Below are 21,880 nucleotides of genomic sequence, written 5' to 3'. Positions count from 1 at the left end.
TAGATGAGGGTTGATAGGATAGGTGGATAGTTGTAGTAGGTGTAAATGGTGATAAAATAGACAAGGGTTGATAGGATAGGTGGATAGTTGTAGTAGGTGTAAATGGTGATAAAATAGACAAGGGTTGATAGGATAGGTGGATAGTTGTAGTAGGTGTAAATGGTGATAAAATAGACAAGGGTTGATAGGATAGGTGGATAGTTGTAGTAGGTGTAAATGGTGATAAAATAGACAAGGGTTGATAGGATAGGTGGATAGTTGTAGTAGGTGTAAATGGTGATAAAATAGATGAGGGTTGGTAGGATAGGCAGATAGTTGTAGTAGGTGTAAATGGTGATAAAATAGACAAGGGTTGATATGATAGGTGGATAGTTGTAGTCGGTGTAAATGGTGATAAAATAGACAAGGGTTGATATGATAGGTGGATAGTTGTAGTAGGTGTAAATGGTGATAAAATAGACAAGGGTTGGTAGGATAGGTGGATAGTTGTAGTAGGTGTAAATGGTGATAAAATAGACAAGGGTTGGTAGGATAGGTGGATAGTTGTAGTAGGTGTAAATGGTGATAAAATAGACAAGGGTTGATATGATAGGCAGATAGTTGTAGTAGGTGTAAATGGTGATAAAATAGACAAGGGTTGATAGGATAGGTGGATAGTTGTAGTAGGTGTAAACGACGATAAAATAGACGAGGGTTGATAGGATAGGTGGATAGTTGTAGTAGGTGTAAATGGTGATAAAATAGACAAGGGTTGATAGGATAGGCAGATAGTTGTAGTAGGTGTAAATGGTGATAAAATAGACAAGGGTTGATAGGATAGGCAGATAGTTGTAGTAGGTGTAAATGGTGATAAAATAGACAAGGGTTGATAGGATAGGTGGATAGTTGTAGTAGGTGTAAATGGTGATAAAATAGACAAGGGTTGATAGGATAGGCAGATAGTTGTAGTAGGTGTAAATGGTGATAAAATAGACAAGGGTTGATAGGATAGGTGGATAGTTGTAGTAGGTGTAAATGGTGATAAAATAGACAAGGGTTGATAGGATAGGCAGATAGTTGTAGTAGGTGTAAATGGTGATAAAATAGATGAGGGTTGATAGGATAGGTGGATAGTTGTAGTAGGTGTAAATGGTGATAAAATAGACAAGGGTTGATAGGATAGGTGGATAGTTGTAGTAGGTGTAAACGACGATAAAATAGACGAGGGTTGATAGGATAGGTGGATAGTTGTAGTAGGTGTAAATGGTGATAAAATAGACAAGGGTTGATAGGATAGGCAGATAGTTGTAGTAGGTGTAAATGGTGATAAAATAGATGAGGGTTGATAGGATAGGTGGATAGTTGTAGTAGGTGTAAATGGTGATAAAATAGACAAGGGTTGATAGGATAGGTGGATAGTTGTAGTTGGTGTAAATGGTGATAAAATAGATGAGGGTTGATAGGATAGGCAGATAGTTGTAGTAGGTGTAAATGGTGTTAAACATTCTCACAGAAAATACTGATACAGAAAACAACAAACAAACAAATGTTTTCCATTTGGGCAATCAGGGACTGCCATTGCATAATTTATTTCTTGCTGTGGTGCCAATACCTGGCTGGAATGAGTACATAAAGTACCCCCTTACTTGGGGGAAAGATTACATTGCATCCCTTTAAAAAGAAGGAAATCTCCTATTACACTACAATTAAGTTCCTAGCTACTAAAACTAACTACCAAAAATGTCTTTTTCTTTAAAAATAAAAAAGAATAATAATATAAAAAAACAGGAGAGGGTGGGAGGGGAAAAAAGAAAGTGCATAATTAGTGTGTGCAGAATGCGACTATTGGCTGCACACCACTGAGAAAAAGAAACATCTTCTAAACGAGCTTTCCTAGGGTTCTGTGACTTTAAAATGACTTGCGACCCATTGGAATGTGCTAAAATTTGTTCATTGTCTATTTCATTGTTTGTGACCACGAAATCAACAATTTCCAGTGGTTTCTCACCTCTGTTTAGTTGGAGATAGACGAGTGGGTCTTGATCCATCCTCTGCAAATTTGCTGGTATGGATGGCATGGTGGCTGCACTATGTACTTCTGTTCTGGTGCTTCTGTTCTGGTGCGCATGCTGTTCCCAGTCAGGCAAAGATATCCTACTGAGATGGTCTAAAACGGTTGGTAAGTTGTCAGGGGACTTTTCCGACTCCGGTGGACCAGCCGTACTGTGGTGAAGTGGGGACCCATGGTTTGGTTGACTTATCAGGTCTGCAATTGTAGCACCAAGCAGTTTCTGTTGCCCAAGACTGAGTTTGAGAGTCTTTAGGTCCTCTTCTGATAGAAGTTTTAAGACCAGCACACTGTCACACTGTTTCTTCCGCAGGATCTCTATTGTCTCTGTTGTAAGATGGTGGCGACTAGCCCAAGAAGAGAAATCTTCTGAATCTGAAGTTGGTGGTGATTGTGCTACCTCGGTAGTAGTATTGCTGGCCATCTTAAGGAGTGAAGTGTCAAAGTGCTTACTATTGCACAACAGGGAGAGAAAGCTAGTTCTGCATGCCAAGGAGTAAGGCAACTGCTGTGCTGTTCCCTTGCCAAGTGCTAAGAGCAGACCAGAGCAGGCCATATAAACCCACAAGTGTCAGACCAATATTAACAGAGATAAACTAGCTTAGTCCCCTTGTCTTTCCCACACTCACCAACCAGACAAGTAGTACAACAAAAACATGATAATGGATTAACACCTGATTCCTATACAATAGTAAACTAAACAGTGCAAGGTGTCAATAAATATGCTTGTTACTACAGGTGTGCCTTGCAAGGTGGTCTGTTTAAAACACTATTATCTTAATAGTTCTCATAAAATAGACAAGGGTTGATAGGATAGGTGGATAGTTGTAGTAGGTGTAAATGGTGATAAAATAGACAAGGGTTGATATGATAGGCAGATAGTTGTAGTAGGTGTAAATGGTGATAAAATAGACAAGGGTTGATATGATAGGTGGATAGTTGTAGTAGGTGTAAATGGTGATAAAATAGATGAGGGTTGATAGGATAGGTGGATAGTTGTAGTAGGTGTAAATGGTGATAAAATAGACAAGGGTTGATATGATAGGCAGATAGTTGTAGTAGGTGTAAATGGTGATAAAATAGACAAGGGTTGATATGATAGGTGGATACTTGTAGTAGGTGTAAATGGTGATAAAATAGACAAGGGTTGATAGGATAGGTGGATAGTTGTAGAAGGTGTAAATGGTGATAAAATAGATGAGGGTTGATAGGATAGGTGGATAGTTGTAGTAGGTGTAAATGGTGATAAAATAGACAAGGGTTGATAGGATAGGTGGATAGTTGTAGTAGGTGTAAATGGTGATAAAATAGACAAGGGTTGATAGGATAGGTGGATAGTTGTAGAAGGTGTAAATGGTGATAAAATAGATGAGGGTTGATAGGATAGGTGGATAGTTGTGTAGTAGGTGTAAATGGTGATAAAATAGACAAGGGTTGATAGGATAGGTGGATAGTTGTAGAAGGTGTAAATGGTGATAAAATAGATGAGGGTTGATAGGATAGGCGGATAGTTGTAGTACAAATGTAGGTGTACATGGTGATAAAATAGACAAGGGTTGGTAGGATAGGTGGATAGTTGTAGTAGGTGTAAATGGTGATAAAATAGACAAGGGTTGATAGGATAGGTGGATAGTTGTAGTAGGTGTAAATGGTGATAAAATAGACAAGGGTTGATAGGATAGGTGGATAGTTGTAGTAGGTGTAAATGGTGATAAAATAGATGAGGGTTGATAGGATAGGTGGATAGTTGTAGGTGTAAATGGTGATAAAATAGACAAGGGTTGGTAGGATAGGCAGATAGTTGTAGGTGTAAATGGTGATAAAATAGACAAGGGTTGGTAGGATAGGCAGATAGTTGTAGTCAGTGTAAATGGTGATAAAATAGATGAGGGTTGATAGGATAGGCAGATAGTTGTAGTCAGTGTAAATGGTGATAAAATAGACGAGGGTTGATAGGATAGGTGGATAGTTGTAGTAGGTGTAAATGGTGATAAAATAGACAAGGGTTGGTAGGATAGGTGGATAGTTGTAGTAGGTGTAAATGGTGATAAAATAGACGAGGGTTGATAGGATAGGTGGATAGTTGTAGTAGGTGTAAATGGTGATAAAATAGACAAGGGTTGGTAGGATAGGTGGATAGTTGTAGTCGGTGTAAATGGTGATAAAATAGACGAGGGTTGATAGGATAGGCGGATAGTTGTAGTAGGTGTAAACAGAAAAGTGATTTCTGGTCATGGCTATTTTGCTCAATAAGGTCTTTGTAATGTGTGATTTTTGCCTGGCGGATTAACTTGTTGACTTACACTGCTCACAATAAAGTTGTTGATTAATTTCAAGCTGTTCATTCTGCCATTTACATTCGAGGGAGTGACATTCCTTTTTCACAGATAAAATTTCGACAGTATTATACAAATGTACAAGGTTCGCACGGTCCTGGAAAACCCTGGAATTTCAAACCCTCCCTGGAAAACCTTGGAAAACCCTGGAAAAATGCTCCCTACCCCTGGAAAACCCTCGAAAATGATCGTGATCGATTAATATTGATGATCGACATGTCTGTGCTCGAGCCACCCATTCATATGATTCACTACACTGAGTCTCGTTAATGTGAAATTGCGAAAATATTTTCAAAGTCTTTTGCCACCACGGTGAATCACGCTGATTAAACCCAGACAGTCAACCGAACGTTCCACGAGACACTTTGCCCACAGACCGTGCCTATGCGTAGTTGAATGGGCACCGCTATGTTTGTGTGGCGGTCGGATGATATCCTAAGCCAAGTATATAGTGTTAGGTTGTTTTCCGTTGTTTCCTACAGTAATTACGATGTGGAGTTTGACCGGGAGTAACACTGGAAGTCGGCTACATGGTAACCTTCAGCCATGTAGGCAGGTCACGTGGGGTATATTTTCCCGCTATTCCCAAACATGGAATACGGCCTCGAAACATAAGTCTTATTTGTAGTTCATTAGCTTAATTTTGGCGGGGTTTTAGTGTATAAAAAGGGGAGAGTTTCCGAGATTTCGTTAGTCTACCTGGGGACTCACTGGATGCTGTAATTTCGGGGAGAGAGTACTCCGTACTTTCCCGATTTTGTAGCCGACTTCTCCACACTCGCTGACCCGGTAAGCTACACTGGTTAGCCCGTCTGCCTGGTTCGTACATGTGACTGTGGTAGATGCTGCACGAGTTGCGAGTTGTATAGTGGGAAACTGGGCCTTTTCAATACAAAACTAGACCTCTGTCCCTGACGTACCAAACTGCTGTCTTGTGTTATCCTTTAGTCTGAAATAAAAGTGACTGTTAGTCTGAAACGTACTTGATGTGCGTTCTGCTTGTTGAGTGTAATTTATTGGGGTGCGAGACGTTAACCTTGCTGCGATCCCCGATCGCTTCATACTTACTGACCAGATATTACATGGACTTGGACTCACGGGGCTATTTGCTGGTGGAACAGGGATTCGAATAAGTTCTCACGGTAGACAAATAGCATGCATGGGGCTCGAGTGCGACATTTGTTTCAATCTTGCGTATTGCTACTCCAAGTCCAGTCGTCATTTCAGCGACATAATAGTGTAACAGTCCCGGGGATAACAGTAGGTCTGTTAGCAAGATTATTGTAACATTGTAGCAAGTATCAAAGCATCACCAACCACGATTAGAAATTGTTACAAGTTTGGTGCACGAGTCGACATACTAAGCTCACGCATGGATACTAGGGCCTAGGGAAGTGCAGTTGAATTTCCGGGTTGTGGAAGTACGGTTTTGTCTTTTATGTCATCAATAAATGAGTATTTGTTTTACGTGTTCTAAAAGAATAAACTACTTTTTTTATGTTTGTCAGTACAATACAGTAACATTCCTAAATGGTCAAGTTGAGTTGAGAAGTCGTGACGTTCCGCAACACGTGGCGTCCGTACATAAACATCGAAACACAAGAGATGAATGTATTCAGTTATTCATAGCGCGAAATTTCATTACGTAAATGACGTTTTTATCAAAATTTTGAAGAAAAAAATTATTTTAGTGACTTCTAAATCTAGTCACATCAAACCGTACAATAATGAGGACAAACTTTAGTTTTTATTTATTTTTTTTTTTCTGGATATGTCTGACTTAGACTGACGAATGCTGTGACTCAAATCTTACACGATCAATGCACCAGCTTGACGAAACGACTACTTAGGGGATAGGACAGAGGTTTCTCCATTTAATCTTAGCGTGCAAACATGGTTTTGAAACCAACGTCTTGCTTAGTGTCGATTGTCTTTAAAATGTTTTGTGACATATTATGGGAACCCTTGTTAATTTCTTTTTGTCCACATCAGACAATTAGATGTCATTCAAAAATATACTTTGGTGCTCAACACCCTTGGAAAATGGCCAAAATCAGTATGAATACCCCTGGAAAACTGACGAAAAACCCCTGGAAAGTCCTGGAATTGTATTTTACTTTAAGTGTATGAACCCTGATTATACCACTTGCAGTCAGGACAATGGGTTATAAAGTGACTTTTGAGAGGTGCATGCTTGTTGAATACATCTTTCAGATGAGCTTTAAATTATAGTTGACAACAGTAGTTTGTACATCATCCCGGGAAGATTGCACGGGAATGGCTGCAATGTCTTCTTTGAATTTGACCGTGCAATGGCACCTGCACGATGATAGACAATGTTGGTTTGAAGTAACGGTGGTTTAGGCAACAACAGATTTATGTGGATAGGGAAATGATCAGAAAGATGAAGTTTGTCAATGATTGTACATGTAGATTGAATTATAGAATCAATATTTGTAAATATCAGATCCAAGGTATGTCTGAGAGAATATGTAGGTTCGTTTACAAATTGCTTGAGGTTGAACGATTCAATGAGGTCTTTGAAATTCTAGGTTTTTGGTTCTGATGTCTTCTCCCTGTGGAAATTGAAGTCACCGAGTATGGCAATGTTACCTGCATATGATGCAGTATGGCAAGGTTACCTGCATATGATGCAGTATGGTAAGGTTACCTGCATATGATGCAGTATGACAAGGTTACCTGCATATGATGCAGTATGGCAAGGTTACCTGCATATGATGCAGTATGACAATGTTGCCTGCATATGATGCAGTATGGCAAGGTTACCTGCATATGATGCAGTATGACAATGTTGCCTGCATATGATGCAGTATGGCAAGGTTACCTGCATATGATGCAGTATGACAATGTTGCCTGCATATGATGCAGTATGACAATGTTGCCTGCATATGCAGTATGACAAGGTTACCTGCATATGATGCAGTATGACAATGTTACCTGCATATGATGCAGTATGACAATGTTACCTGCATATGATGCAGTATGACAAGGTTACCTGCATATGATGCAGTATGACAAGGTTACCTGCATATGATGCAGTATGGCAAGGTTACCTGCATATGATGCAGTATGACAAGGTTACCTGCATATGATGCAGTATGACAATGTTACCTGCATATGATGCAGTATGACAAGGTTGCCTGCCTATGATGCAGTATGACAATGTTGCCTGCATATGATGCAGTATGACAATGTTGCCTGCATATGATGCAGTATGACAATGTTGCCTGCATATGATGCAGTATGGCATGTTACCTGCATATGATGCAGTATGGCAAGGTTACCTGTATATGATGCAGTATGACAATGTTACCTGCATATGATGCAGTATGGCAAGGTTACCTGCATATGATGCAGTATGACAAGGTTGCCTGCATATGATGCAGTATGACAAGGTTGCCTGCATATGATGCAGTATGACAATGTTGCCTGCATATGACAATGTTGCCTGCATATGATGCAGTATGGCAAGGTTACCTGCATATGATGCAGTATGGCAAGGTTACCTGCATATGATGCAGTATGACAAGGTTACCTGCATATGATGCAGTATGACAATGTTACCTGCATATGATGCAGTATGACAAGGTTGCCTGCATATGATGCAGTATGACAATGTTGCCTGCATATGATGCAGTATGACAAGGTTGCCTGCATATGATGCAGTTGTTGCCAGAAGAGATCCAAAATTCATTGTGGAATCAATTGACAGTGAGTTAATTGTTGGTGTTGGAGGTGGTCGGTAAATGGTTATGATTTTGGTAGAAACATCATTACGGCATATATTGGTTTCTACGGCTTTGAACATGTGACATTAGACAGCGTTTTCCATGATGTGATTTTGATGGTTAACTTGTATATAAGTGCAATACCCCCACCTGTTGATTTAGCACGAGGACAATGTCTGAATGAGTAGCTAGCTGGCATTACTTTACTGATGATTGGTTCATCTCCTGTGTCTTTTAACCATGACTCAGTTAAACTTATAGCTAGTGCATCAATATTGTGTTCTACTACCGGTATGTAGTCAGATATCTCTGATGCCTTGTTCCGACTGACTATTCCAGAGACATAATTTCAAGTGACTATTACGGGTGATGGGTCTCTCTTGTTGTAGTGGAACATGAATAAGATTGTTTGAGTTTGAATTCCTGCTAAAGTTGATTTTAATTTTCTAGAGCCGGCTCTAACTCCTCTATGGGTGGAGTGGCTCTAACTCCTCTATGGGTGGAGTGGCTCTAACTCGTATTATGTATAGGGGGAGTGTTTTGATTGACTCCCCAATGCCTTGATAGATTACCATGTATTTAGTGCACCTGAGTCCAGCAGAAGAATACTTGTTGATAGATTGCCATGTATTAGCAGTGCACCTGAGTCCAGCAGTAGAATTCTTCTTGATATGTAGTAATTCATTTCTGTTGTAGTTGATTGGATGGCGAAAAATTTGCATGTGAAGGTAGACCAATGAGAGCAATAGTAGACTAATGAGTGACATCAGGTCTGAATGCCAAGGTGATAATAATTTCAGCAACAGTTGAAGAGGTGTTGTAGATCAAACTATGGGTAGTGATTATAATTCACAGCTCCTGAATACTTCTGACAGTTCATTACCATAAGCAACAGTTGAGCAATGTACTTTAATCCACAATATGGAAAACAGAGCGGGATAAATAAGTAAAATGTTCTGTAATCCTTGCTGAAAATGTTGACTAAATACACCCAGTATGGTCAGTAACAGTTCATGAGTCGCCAAGTGCTTAAGATAAGTCTGCACTCAGACCACTGAAAATACAGACTAGAAACACGGCTTTTCCCTTGATGGGATGAAGTCACTTATTTGCTTTTACTCCTAATTGATGTGATTTTGAAGACTTTTTCTTCTGTGTTTGCACTTTTTATTGTTCTGATGTTTGCCTGGAAGCAAAGCTACATTTGTACAATTCCTGCATTAAATGTAAATGTAAATAGACGGAAGCCATTCAGATCAGAATCACAAAGTTGGGTGATATAGGGACTGTGGTGGGGTGGATTATTCTGCTAAATTATGCCTTGCCTGCCAAAAATTCAGACATTTCCTAATGCCAACATTAATTACAGCACCTTCAAGGCCCAAGAAGTGTTCAGAGGTACCCCCAATTTCTGTCAAAATCGGCAAATGTAGCACTTCAATTTCCGTCCGGCAAATGTAGCAACACATGGCATGCAGCGGGCAGCGTGATCTTGTCTATTTGGGTTAACGTTACAGGAATTTGTAGCATTTGCTTCCCGTTAAACATCAGAATGAAAAAATTGGCATAAAACAAGAAAATGATCTCAAAATCACAGCAAACCCTACACTCAGCTAGAGCCAGAGATACATCCCAACTGGATGTTGACAGTCTGTCTGACATCTGAAAATGTGTTCCCATGTATGTACTGTAGTATACAATGCATAATGCTTACTTGTAACTGTATCAGGTTGTTAGTGTTACCAAACACGTTTGTTGACGTGGATTTCGACAGTGAATTGTTAGAGTTTGATGACTGTGAATGAAATGAAATTTTTTTGGTAACTGATTTTTATGACTCCGAGAACAAGGACAACCATATCGACATATGATGGAAGATGCATGACCGATCAAGCAACGAAGTAAAAAAACTAATGGGCTACAAGCAAGGGTAGTAGAGTCAAAGTGTAGTTTATTCTAATCCCTGTACTGGCCTACAGTAGTAGTGTGTCCATTTTGCAAATGATCTTTCAGCAAATTGTAGCATATGTACAATGGTATATCAATGGATGGTTCGATAATTCATGTTCTGATTTACCCGAGGGAAAAGACCTATAACATCATGATATTTGAATTCACTTATTATATATTCATAAATAAAGGTTGCTAGGAACAAGCAACTTCAACAGAGCATAACTCATCTGAACCTGCAGTGATTTCGATTCTGACTATGTGACGGTCTTCAGTTTCCGGTCATAGACTACACTTACTAACCTTTGACCTTTTTCCCGGTTCCGATAGAAACTGTTCGAGTCATTTGCAAAAAAAACGTAAAGACCTGAAGTACCGTTTTGCACAATGTTCGACAGTTTTGGAGAGAGTTAAAACAAAAGGCATGCATGAAGGGTGAGCATGACAGTAGGAAGAGGGATTATGAGCCCATTAACACTCTAGTCTGTTCATAGTGTCTGAGGTTTGCATCAGGTCACATAGACACAATAGTGTGACTTTTCCAGAGAGCTGATGTAAGGTGCAGCCTTTTAGGCACACACCTGCTGACACTGCTTGCCACAGATATTGATCATACAGTGATATAGTTCTTAATGAAATATAGTACTGTCAATTAATTGCTCATTTGTATAATTAAAAAACTTTGGCAAGTAGGGCCTAGACCAAGAAAGACGGCACCAAATTTGGATGAAACTTGCACCATTTTTTTACTACTCTATACGTACATGGAGATATGCAATGCTGTACATGATCTTACATGGAGATATGCAATGCTGTACATGATCTTACATGGAGATATGCAATGCTGTACATGATCTTACATGGAGATATGCAATGCTGTACATGATCTCCACTAATACCGATCTGTACTTCCAGTCCTCACATGTGACTTTGCAGTGGGTTTTCAACATGTAAAGTGTAAGCCTCTAAACAACTGTCAGGAAATACATCTGAAAATTTGATCTCATTATATAATTTGGGAAATGAAAATAAAACAAAAAAGAAAGTTGAATTGATCACAGATACAAAACATTTTGGCCTGGATGAAATAATGGCTGCAGGGTTTTTTTGAATGCCACTAATCATCTATGTCTTCTGTAAAATTTACAAACATCCAAGTTAATTTCTCTATCGGGATTTATTGATTTGGGAATCATACAATGATATGAAAATATTTAGTAATGGCACATTACCTCTGCGGAAGAAACATCACAAATCCTATCAGATATCATTGCCTAAATGGCTAGAAAATCAACCTATCTGAAGATGAATCACAACAAGACAGACAAGGAAACAACCACATACTAAACAACTGACCCTTGCATTGCTGAGAAGATAGAAATATTGATACCAATAATCAAAATTTATATATTGAAAAAAAGAGTGAGTACTCAGTATTGATGAGTGAAAAAACACATTACTTTTCATTAAGTTAAAACAACATCGCATCAAAATTAACAACTTTATCAGTTGATCAATAGACATTTAGGCAATAGATTATCGGACATAACCCAAAGTAACCTATATCCCAGAACAAAACTATGCACCCTGTTTGAGAGAAAGAAACTGCCAGGAACTATTAACAGACTTCATAAACAGGTGGTTTCTTGAACTAATTGAAATACATGATTGTATATCTACCATACCACAGGACACATGTAGGTGGTTTCTTGATGTAATTCAAATACATGATTGTATATCTACCATACCACAGGACACATGTAGGTGATTTCTTGATGTAATTCAAATACATGATTGTATATCTACCATACCACAGGACATATGTAGGTGGTTTCTTGATGTAATTCAAATACATGATTGTATATCTACCATACCACAGGACACATGTAGGTGATTTCTTGATGTAATTCAAATACATGATTGTATATCTACCATACCACAGGACACATGTAGGTGATTTCTTGATGTAATTCAAATACATGATTGTATATCTACCATACCACAGGACACATGTAGGTGATTTCTTGATGTAATTCAAATACATGATTGTATATCTACCATACCACAGGACACATGTAGGTGATTTCTTGATGTAATTCAAATACATGATTGTATATCTACCATACCATACCACAGGACACGTGTAGGTGATTTCTTGATGTAATTCAAATACATGATTGTATATCTACCATACCACAGGACACATGTAGGTGATTTCTTGATGTAATTCAAATACATGATTGTATATCTACCATACCACAGGACACATGTAGGTGATTTCTTGAACTAATTGAAATACATGATTGTATATCTACCATACCATACCACAGGACACATGTAGGTGATTTCTTGATGTAATTCAAATACATGATTGTATATCTACCATACCACAGGACACATGTAGGTGATTTCTTGAACTAATTGAAATACATGATTGTATATCTACCATACCACAGGACACATGTAGGTGATTTCTTGATGTAATTCAAATACATGATTGTATATCTACCATACCACAGGACACATGTAGGTGATTTCTTGATTTAATTCAAATACATGATTGTATATCTACCATACCACAGGACACATGTAGGTGATTTCTTGATGTAATTCAAATACATGATTGTATATCTACCATACCACAGGACACATGTAGGTGATTTCTTGATGTAATTCAAATACATGATTGTATATCTACCATACCACAGGACACATGTAGGTGATTTCTTGATGTAATTCAAATACATGATTGTATATCTACCATACCACAGGACACATGTAGGTGATTTCTTGATGTAATTCAAATACATGATTGTATATCTACCATACCACAGGACACATGTAGGTGATTTCTTGATGTAATTCAAATACATGATTGTATATCTACCATACCACAGGACACATGTAGGTGATTTCTTGATGTAATTCAAATACATGATTGTATATCTACCATACCATACCACAGGACACATGTAGGTGTAACATATGGAAATAGACATTAAATCAGTGTCCGTCAGAAGAAATAAACTGAACCAAAACAAAAGGTAGACATTCTGCAAAAGCTCTGATGACCAAACATATAATGCCACCCAAAGCCAGTGCCCAACTTATTCAGCCATGTCCACAGTGGTGGAAATCGGTCAAAGTAACTATTATTGCTCACAAACCAATGTGCCACCACCTCCTAAAAAATTCCACTGCAAACCATAAACCAGTATCTACAATTGTAAACTTGAAATTAATCATCCAGTATGGGTAATACAAGAGACAAACATATATCTCAGAAACCAGTGTGCCACCACACCCTCAAAAAGTTAATTGCAAACCATACACCAGTACCCAGTTTGCCCTCTAATGATAGCCAAATTTTGTTGTAAAACTGAGAAAAAACTTATGAGTCACCACATAGTAAGAGATAGGGGAATACACCAAATTTTGGTGTGTCACTAGAAATTGTGTGCATCAGTGGGGCATCAAATTGTCATAAAGGGCACATTGCCAGTATCTATCACCCAGTATGGGGTAAAAAAAGACAAAAAGATATCTTAGAAATGACTTATTACTGCAAGGGAAGAAATCTACTGAACACAACAAACAGACAGAATTATCAAATAATTCTAGGAAATTTGCTGGTGGGAACAAAACAAAATTGTCACAAACATGGTGTCTTACCAATCATGGAATAAATTTAATATAAAATAAAAGCACTTGATAAAGGGTTGGCATTCATTCCTACGCAAAGTTCTTAACAACCAGATTTTTGCATAATGCACATTGGCTTTTTGAGTTTGTTGCCACCGAATTATTAAGACAACTATGGGCCATTGACAACATGGCAGTGACAGAGATAAAACAAAATAATAAAGAAATGTAATGAGTATATGTTCTCACTACACTTCACCACATTTACACATCGCACACATTGTTTACATTCATTGCCATGGTTGAATGTGCCAATCATTACAAAAGTGTGGCTACCAGGGTGGCAACCATTGTACACAAATGCCTGGTTAGGCAAGTGAATAAACTTTCACAAACTTGACATAATTGATAATTTTGATGGAGATAAACATTAAAAAAAAATAACAGACAAGCTATATAGTTGTGCTACAAAGCCACTGGCACTATTTTTGCCTACTTACAGCCACTGGCACTATTTTTGCCTACTTACAGCCACTGCAGGGCATTCAACAAAACCTCTGAAAAGACGAACTATGAAAAGAATGCAATCAAGACAGTTCACCACAGAGTTTTCTGATGAGAAGAGAGAGGACTTTTGGGAGAAGTATTTCCAAGGAAAAGATAAAGTAGAATGGACTTTGTAAGTATGGTATATATTAATCCAACTTATCACAAACCCTGTACCCCACCTGCATACATTAAACACCCATCACACACACTCACCCTAGATGAACCCCAACCCTACATGAAACAGCACCCTACAGTACATGAACTCCCATCCTACATAACCCCCCCCCCACACACACACACACACACACCCTAGATGTACCCAATCCTACATAACTCCTCCCCAACCTAGATGAACCCAATCCTACATAACCCCTCCCCCACCCTGGATGAACTCCCATCCTACATAACCCCTCCCCACCCTAGATGAACCCAATCCTACATAACCCCTCCCCACCCTAGATGAACTCCCATCCTACGGAACCCCTCCCCACCCTAGATGAACTCCCATCCTGCATAACCACTCCCCCACCCTACATGAACCCAATTCTACATAACCCCCCCCCCCACACACACACACACACACCCTAGATGAACTCCCATCCTACGAAACCCCTCCCCACCCTAGATGAACTCCCATCCTACATAACCACTCCCCACCCTACATGAACCCAATCCTGCATAACCACTCCCCCACCCTACATGAACCCAATCCTACATAACCCCCCCCACACACACACACACCCTAGATGTACCCAATCCTACATAACCCCTCCACCCTAGATGAACCCAATCCTACATAACCACTCCCCACCCTAGATGTACCCAATCCTACATAACCACTCCCCACCCTACATGAACTCCCATCCTACATAACCTCTCCCCAACCCTACATGAGCTCCCATCCTACATAACCCCTCCACCCTATGTGAACCCCATCCTACATAACCCCGCCACCCTACATGAACTCCCATCCTACATAACCCCTCCCCCACCCTACATGAACTCCCATCCTACTTAACCCCTCCCCCACCCTACATGAACTTCCATCCTACATAACCCCTCCTCCACCCAGCATGAACTCCCATCCTACATAACCCCTCCCCCACCCTACATGAACTCCCATCGTACATAACCCCTCCACCCTATGTGAACCCCATCCTACATAACCCCTCCCCCACCCTACATGAACTCCCATCCTACATAACCCCTCCACCCTATGTGAACCCCATCCTACATAACCCCTCCACCCTATGTGAACCCCATCCTACATAACCCCTCCCCCACCCTACATGAACTCCCATCCTACATAACCCCTCCACCCTATGTGAACCCCATCCTACATAACCCCTCCACCCTATGTGAACCCCATCCTACATAACCCCTCCCCCCTACATGAACTCCCATCCTACATAACCCCTCCTCCACCCAACATGAACTGCCATCCTACATAACCCCTCCCCCACCCTACATGAACCCCCATCCTACATAACCCCTCCCCCACCCTACATGAACCCCATCCCGAAGATCCAGTGTAACAAATATGTTACAGAGTTTGAAATGGGAACCATTAGCAGATATTCATCTAAATGCAGGGCTGATATTACTGTCTCAAATTGTAAATGAGAAGTTAGCAATCACTAGAGACACTGATCTTGTAGCATTGGGTAGAAGCCGCCCATTGAAGCACCTTGAGTATAAACACCAAGCGTATCAACACAGTTTCTTACCTAAAACTATTAGTGACTGGAACTCAGTAAATCATGATATGAAAGACCCCCCCCCCCCCCCCCCCCCAATTCACCAAATGGTTGAATGTTTCTCCAAATTCACCGACAAAAATTGAAATAATAACATGAAAAATATAGATTATTGTCACCATCTAACATCAACTATGTTTTATAGATTATTGTAACCATCTAATATCAACTATGTTTTATAGATTATTGTAACCATCTAATATCAACTATGTTTTATAGATAATTGTAACCATCTAATATCAACAGTTTTATAGATAATTGTAACCATCTAATATCAACTATGTTTTATAGATAATTGTAACCATCTAATATCAACTATGTTTTATAGATAATTGTAACCATCTAATATCAACAGTTTTATAGATAATTGTAACCATCTAATATCAACAGTTTTATAGATTATTGTAACCATCTAATATCAACTATGTTTGTATAGATAATTGTAACCATCTAACATCAACTATGTTTTATAGATAATTGTAACCATCTAATATCAACTATGTTTTATAGATAATTGTAACCATCTAACATCAACTATGTTTTATAGAAAATTGTAACCATCTAATATCAACTATGTTTTATAGATAATTGTAACCATCTATTATCAACTCTGTTTTATAGATAATTGTAACCATCTAATATCAACTATGTTTTATAGATAATTGTAACATCTAATATCAACTATGTTTTATAGATAATTGTAACCATCTAATACCAACTATGTTTTATAGATAATTCTAACCATCTAACATCAACTATGTTTTATAGATAATTGTAACCATCTAACATCAACTATGTTTTATAGATAATTGTAACCATCTAATATCAACTATGTTTTATAGATTATTGTAACCATCTAATATCAACTATGTTTTATAGATAATTGTAACCATCTAACATCAACTATGTTTTATAGATAATTGTAACCATCTAATATCAACTATGTTTTATAGTTAATTGTAACCATCTAATATCAACTATGTTTTATAGATTATTGTAACCATCTAATATCAACAGTTTTATAGATAATTGTAACCATCTAATATCAACTATGTTTTATAGATAATTGTAACCATCTAATATCAACAGTTTTATAGATAATTGTAACCATCTAATATCAACAGTTTTATAGATTATTGTAACCATCTAATATCAACTATGTTTGTATAGATAATTGTAACCATCTAACATCAACTATGTTTTATAGATAATTGTAACCATCTAATATCAACTATGTTTTATAGTTAATTGTAACCATCTAATATCAACAGTTTTATAGATTATTGTAACCATCTAATATCAACTATGTTTGTATAGATAATTGTAACCATCTAACATCAACTATGTTTTATAGATAATTGTAACCATCTAATATCAACTATGTTTTATAGATAATTGTAACCATCTAACATCAACTATGTTTTATAGAAAATTGTAACCATCTAATATCAACTATGTTTTATAGATAATTGTAACCATCTATTATCAACTCTGTTTTATAGATAATTGTAACCATCTAATATCAACTATGTTTTATAGATAATTGTAACATCTAATATCAACTATGTTTTATAGATAATTGTAACCATCTAATATCAACTATGTTTTATAGATAATTGTAACCATCTAACATCAACTATGTTTTATAGATAATTGTAACCATCTAACATCAACTATGTTTTATAGATAATTGTAACCATCTAATATCAACTATGTTTTATAGATTATTGTAACCATCTAATATCAACTATGTTTTATAGATAATTGTAACCATCTAACATCAACTATGTTTTATAGATAATTGTAACCATCTAATATCAACTATGTTTTATAGTTAATTGTAACCATCTAATATCAACTATGTTTTATAGATTATTGTAACCATCTAATATCAACAGTTTTATAGATTATTGTAACCATCTAATATCAACTATGTTTTATAGTTAATTGTAACCATCTAATATCAACTATGTTTTATAGATAATTGTAACCATCTAACATCAACTATGTTTTATAGATAATTGTAACCATCTAATATCAACTATGTTTTATAGTTAATTGTAACCATCTAATATCAACTATGTTTTATAGATTATTGTAACCATCTAATATCTACAGTTTTATAGATTATTGTAACCATCTAATATCAACTATGTTTTATAGTTAATTGTAACCATCTAATATCAACTATGTTTTATAGATAATTGTAACCATCTAATATCAACTATGTTTTTAGCTCCGCTGTCAGCGAAAGCTGAAAGCGTAGCTTTAGGTATAGGTTGTATAGAGTATAGAGTGTATAGGTGAATCATAGGTGTCCGTCAAACTTTTATATTTTCACTATCTTCTCTGAAAGTAACAGCCAGAATACTTCGATATTTGGTGTGCATGTTCCCTGGGGGGAGGCTATTCAGATTTGTTCATGCCAAGTTGATCTGTGCCATTTTCAATTTTTTATGATTTTTTTTCCAAAAATGACATTTTCATCAACTCCTCATATACTTCAAGTCAGATTGCTTTGATATCTGGTGTGTTGATGCACAGAGGGTAGCTTACTTAGATTTGTTAATTTCAAGTCAGCACGTCTTCTCTTCTATTTATTATGATTTTTTTTTGAAATTTGAAAAAAAAATGAATATGTTAATGAGCATTATGACCGACGCCATATTGGAAATCAGTCCGCGAGACTTTAGGTAAAGTGCAACTTTTCAAAAGACACTATTGACGTCAAACAAGCAATGTAATATGTGCTATAGTCTTAATTCTACGCATTGTGCGCCCAAATGACAAATATTTGTTCCAAAAAAGTCTGAATTGCATGCCTGAACTGAAGTGTATGGAACGATTTTTGACAGAGTCAGTCGTCAATAAAAACGATTATACTCTTTCTAAAATTACCACATTTTGAAAGGGAATGTACTTTGTGGTTCATTTATGGAGTTTTGTTTTTGTACGATCAATATTGGTGGCAAAATTACAGCGTCAAAATTGCCGACGTGGTAATGCCATGAATGCACGACAATCACAAGTACCCGGATGCACGAGGGACTAACCCAGAAGCAAGTCGTTGTCAGCCATACGTTACAGTGCAGTGGTAACATCGTCTGAGAAATCGCTGCGTTCAGTGTCATTATTCACAGAATTGTTGTTTTCGAGTGAAAACCCGTCTTGAATTGTATAACTCTAACAAATGAAGACATGTCAAGTTATATTTTGAAAGTTGTATCGCTAGTTTGAGACGATTTCCTCACGTACTATCGAGGCTTGGACCTTACTCCAGTTCATCGGGAAGTTTAGCCAGCCCGATAATTCTTTCTGGTTTAGTTTACAACACTTTTGATCATGCAGATTTTGTTGTTGTGATGAAAAGAAATTCAGAAAAAGATCACTTCAACCATTTCGTTGTGTTTTCTTTATGAAAGGTAATCGAACATGAACGAGTGTTACCACTGTAACCAGGAGGGTCTATGCTGTAACGTATGGCAAGGGTTCGACATACACGCTGGTCCGCTATCTCGCGAGTCTAGTAACTTTCTATAAGGACCAGTAAAGGTTACTACATGTAAAATGCCCATTGCAGGTAGTCCGACGGGATAGTGACTTTTCGATAGGTATATTAGGGAGCTCAGAATTCAAACCACCGGCTATATGATGAATTCACGGTCATAGTAAAATTCATTTGATTTTTAATTTGCTATTTTGACCAACTCCAGTTGTCTATTTGCGATAAAATTACGATTAGTTTGGAAACGGGGTAGATTTTCTATGATTCCGTGTCATAAAAGCATGTGTTGTGTAGTTTTCGAAAAGCACACCCGGTGGGAAAGTCGCCCAACAGGCGATCTCGCGCCATTGCTGTACTACGTGGCACTTTATTCTGGTGGGGTGTCTCTTGAAAACGAGAATAGCGAAGGGTGAGCCAATCAAGTGAGACCTTTCAAATGTAGCTAATATTATAGCCAATAAAATTAGTTGTACGATGATATGTGTATAATAAGGGTAAGGCTGGCCTCTACACTGTAACAAGTAAATTAGTAAAGTTGAAATCTTTGTCGCATGATTTCGTATTTATGTACGGATGCATAGTCTTTTTAAACAGTAATTTTTAGATCAGTTAGTATTTAAACTACGTTTCTGAGTTAATTATTCGGTAGGTTATTGACGAGCTCCCTTTGTAAAAACGCTGTACAAATTGGAAGTCAGCGTTCGCCCGGGCCCGGCCACGTTCAACGGAACTAAGTGAAGCTCAATCATAACAATGGTGGCTGTCAAAATCGAAGACGCAATTTGACCGTGTTGTTATTTCAGTGAGTTTATTCAGCAAGAAAACAACGTGTTCTATGTTTTTGTACTTCCTACATGATGTGATGATCGGTTTTTTAACCGGTACAACTTACAGCCTACAATGAAACTGCTAACTTAGTTAGTAACACTGACACGATTCCGTGTTCCGTGTTCCGTGTTCATGTTTTGGGGCACATTTCTAAATACGCGAAACCAGTTATTGAATGTGTAGTGGATATTGATATTCAGTTTGAAAAATTAAAATCCTGAACTTTATTTTGCGAACGGTTTTGTCATTTCTTAGTAATAATAGGGCCGACTGTATCACGTTTAACGTTTATGTCAACCCGGAAGTACATAGACACGAAAATAGACGAAGTGACTTGTACATGTAATTAGTAACAAAATTTTGCTGTAACTGCTCGTCACCTTCAAATTTATTTATTTTTATGTTGTAAATACATTCTAATATGCACTAAGGACAACACTATAAAGACTTGCTCTATGGGAAGGTAATTTTTTGTCTTTTAAAAATGCAATAGTTAGATCAATGTGTACCAGAAATGTTATGTAGTATTTAAGCTAGAAATAAGACCACATAACATCTTATCACTCCCCCCCCCCCCCAATTAAGACAAACTACTCACAGAAAGCAACAAAAAAAGAGAAGAAGCTCCAAAACATAAAAATGAGAATAAAATTACAGTAAGGAGTTGATGATGCACAAACAACTACAAAGAAATAGACAGTTCAATTACAACACAGGGTTTGAAATAAATATGGGTTTGGAAAAGTGAATTAGAAGTAGAGCAAAAACTAAGAGAGATGAAGAGCCTAAGTGAACAAGCGAAAGCACTTAAAGATAGGACCACCAAATTTTTTGCAGGACTACGACGTTATCAATTTTACTAGTCCTGTGGGATAGTGACTTTTTTACTCCAGTGTCGAACCCTGTTGGCTGAGAATGACTCTCTTTCGGGTACTTGGGATTGTCGCCGTACGGAAACTAAGATGGCGATTAATACATTTCTTCCCTATATATATATCTACTACAACTAGTACAAGTTGAATGTTGTTGACTTGGTAAATTTGTTAGAAAATTGAAATTCAAATTGCCTCAAAATTATTTAAGATCCCTAGTTTATTTCATTCATCATTAAAATTTTCCAGGGTTAAAGCTGTAAGACACTGGAATTATTTATAGCCAACCTCAAAATCCTCTTTTTTTTTTCTTTTTCTTGTGTGCATTTCCCAGTCATTTTTTTTTCTGAGATTTTGTGCAATTTTTCATAACAGTAGATTTTTGTTATAAAATGGTGACTATGATATAAAAGTACAATAATTGTAACCATCTAACATCAACTATGTTTTATAGATAATTGTAACCATCTAACATCAACTATGTTTTTATAGATAATTGTAACCATCTAATATCAACTATGTTTTATAGATAATTGTAACCATCTAATATCAACTATGTTTTATAGATAATTGTAACCATCTAATATCAACTATGTTTTATAGATAATTGTAACCATCTAACATCAACTATGTTTTATAGATAAT

General features: G+C 37.3%; 1 protein-coding gene across 2 annotated transcripts in view; it reads left to right on the top strand.

The window, feature by feature from the left end:
- Window positions 1-21,880, top strand: part of LOC144449144 (protein tirA-like) — a 125,134-nt gene that overhangs the window by 61,870 nt on the left and 41,384 nt on the right. For both annotated transcript variants that reach the window (XM_078139610.1, XM_078139611.1), the window contains exon 6: window positions 14,256-14,403. In XM_078139610.1, the coding sequence (XP_077995736.1) occupies window positions 14,256-14,403 (148 nt within the window). The remainder of the gene's footprint in view (window positions 1-14,255; window positions 14,404-21,880) is intronic.

The sequence above is a fragment of the Glandiceps talaboti genome, chromosome 18 (assembly GCF_964340395.1).
Source record: "Glandiceps talaboti chromosome 18, keGlaTala1.1, whole genome shotgun sequence".
Classification (NCBI taxonomy): domain Eukaryota; kingdom Metazoa; phylum Hemichordata; class Enteropneusta; family Spengelidae; genus Glandiceps; species Glandiceps talaboti.
This window is presented reverse-complemented; position numbering and strand designations above follow the sequence as displayed.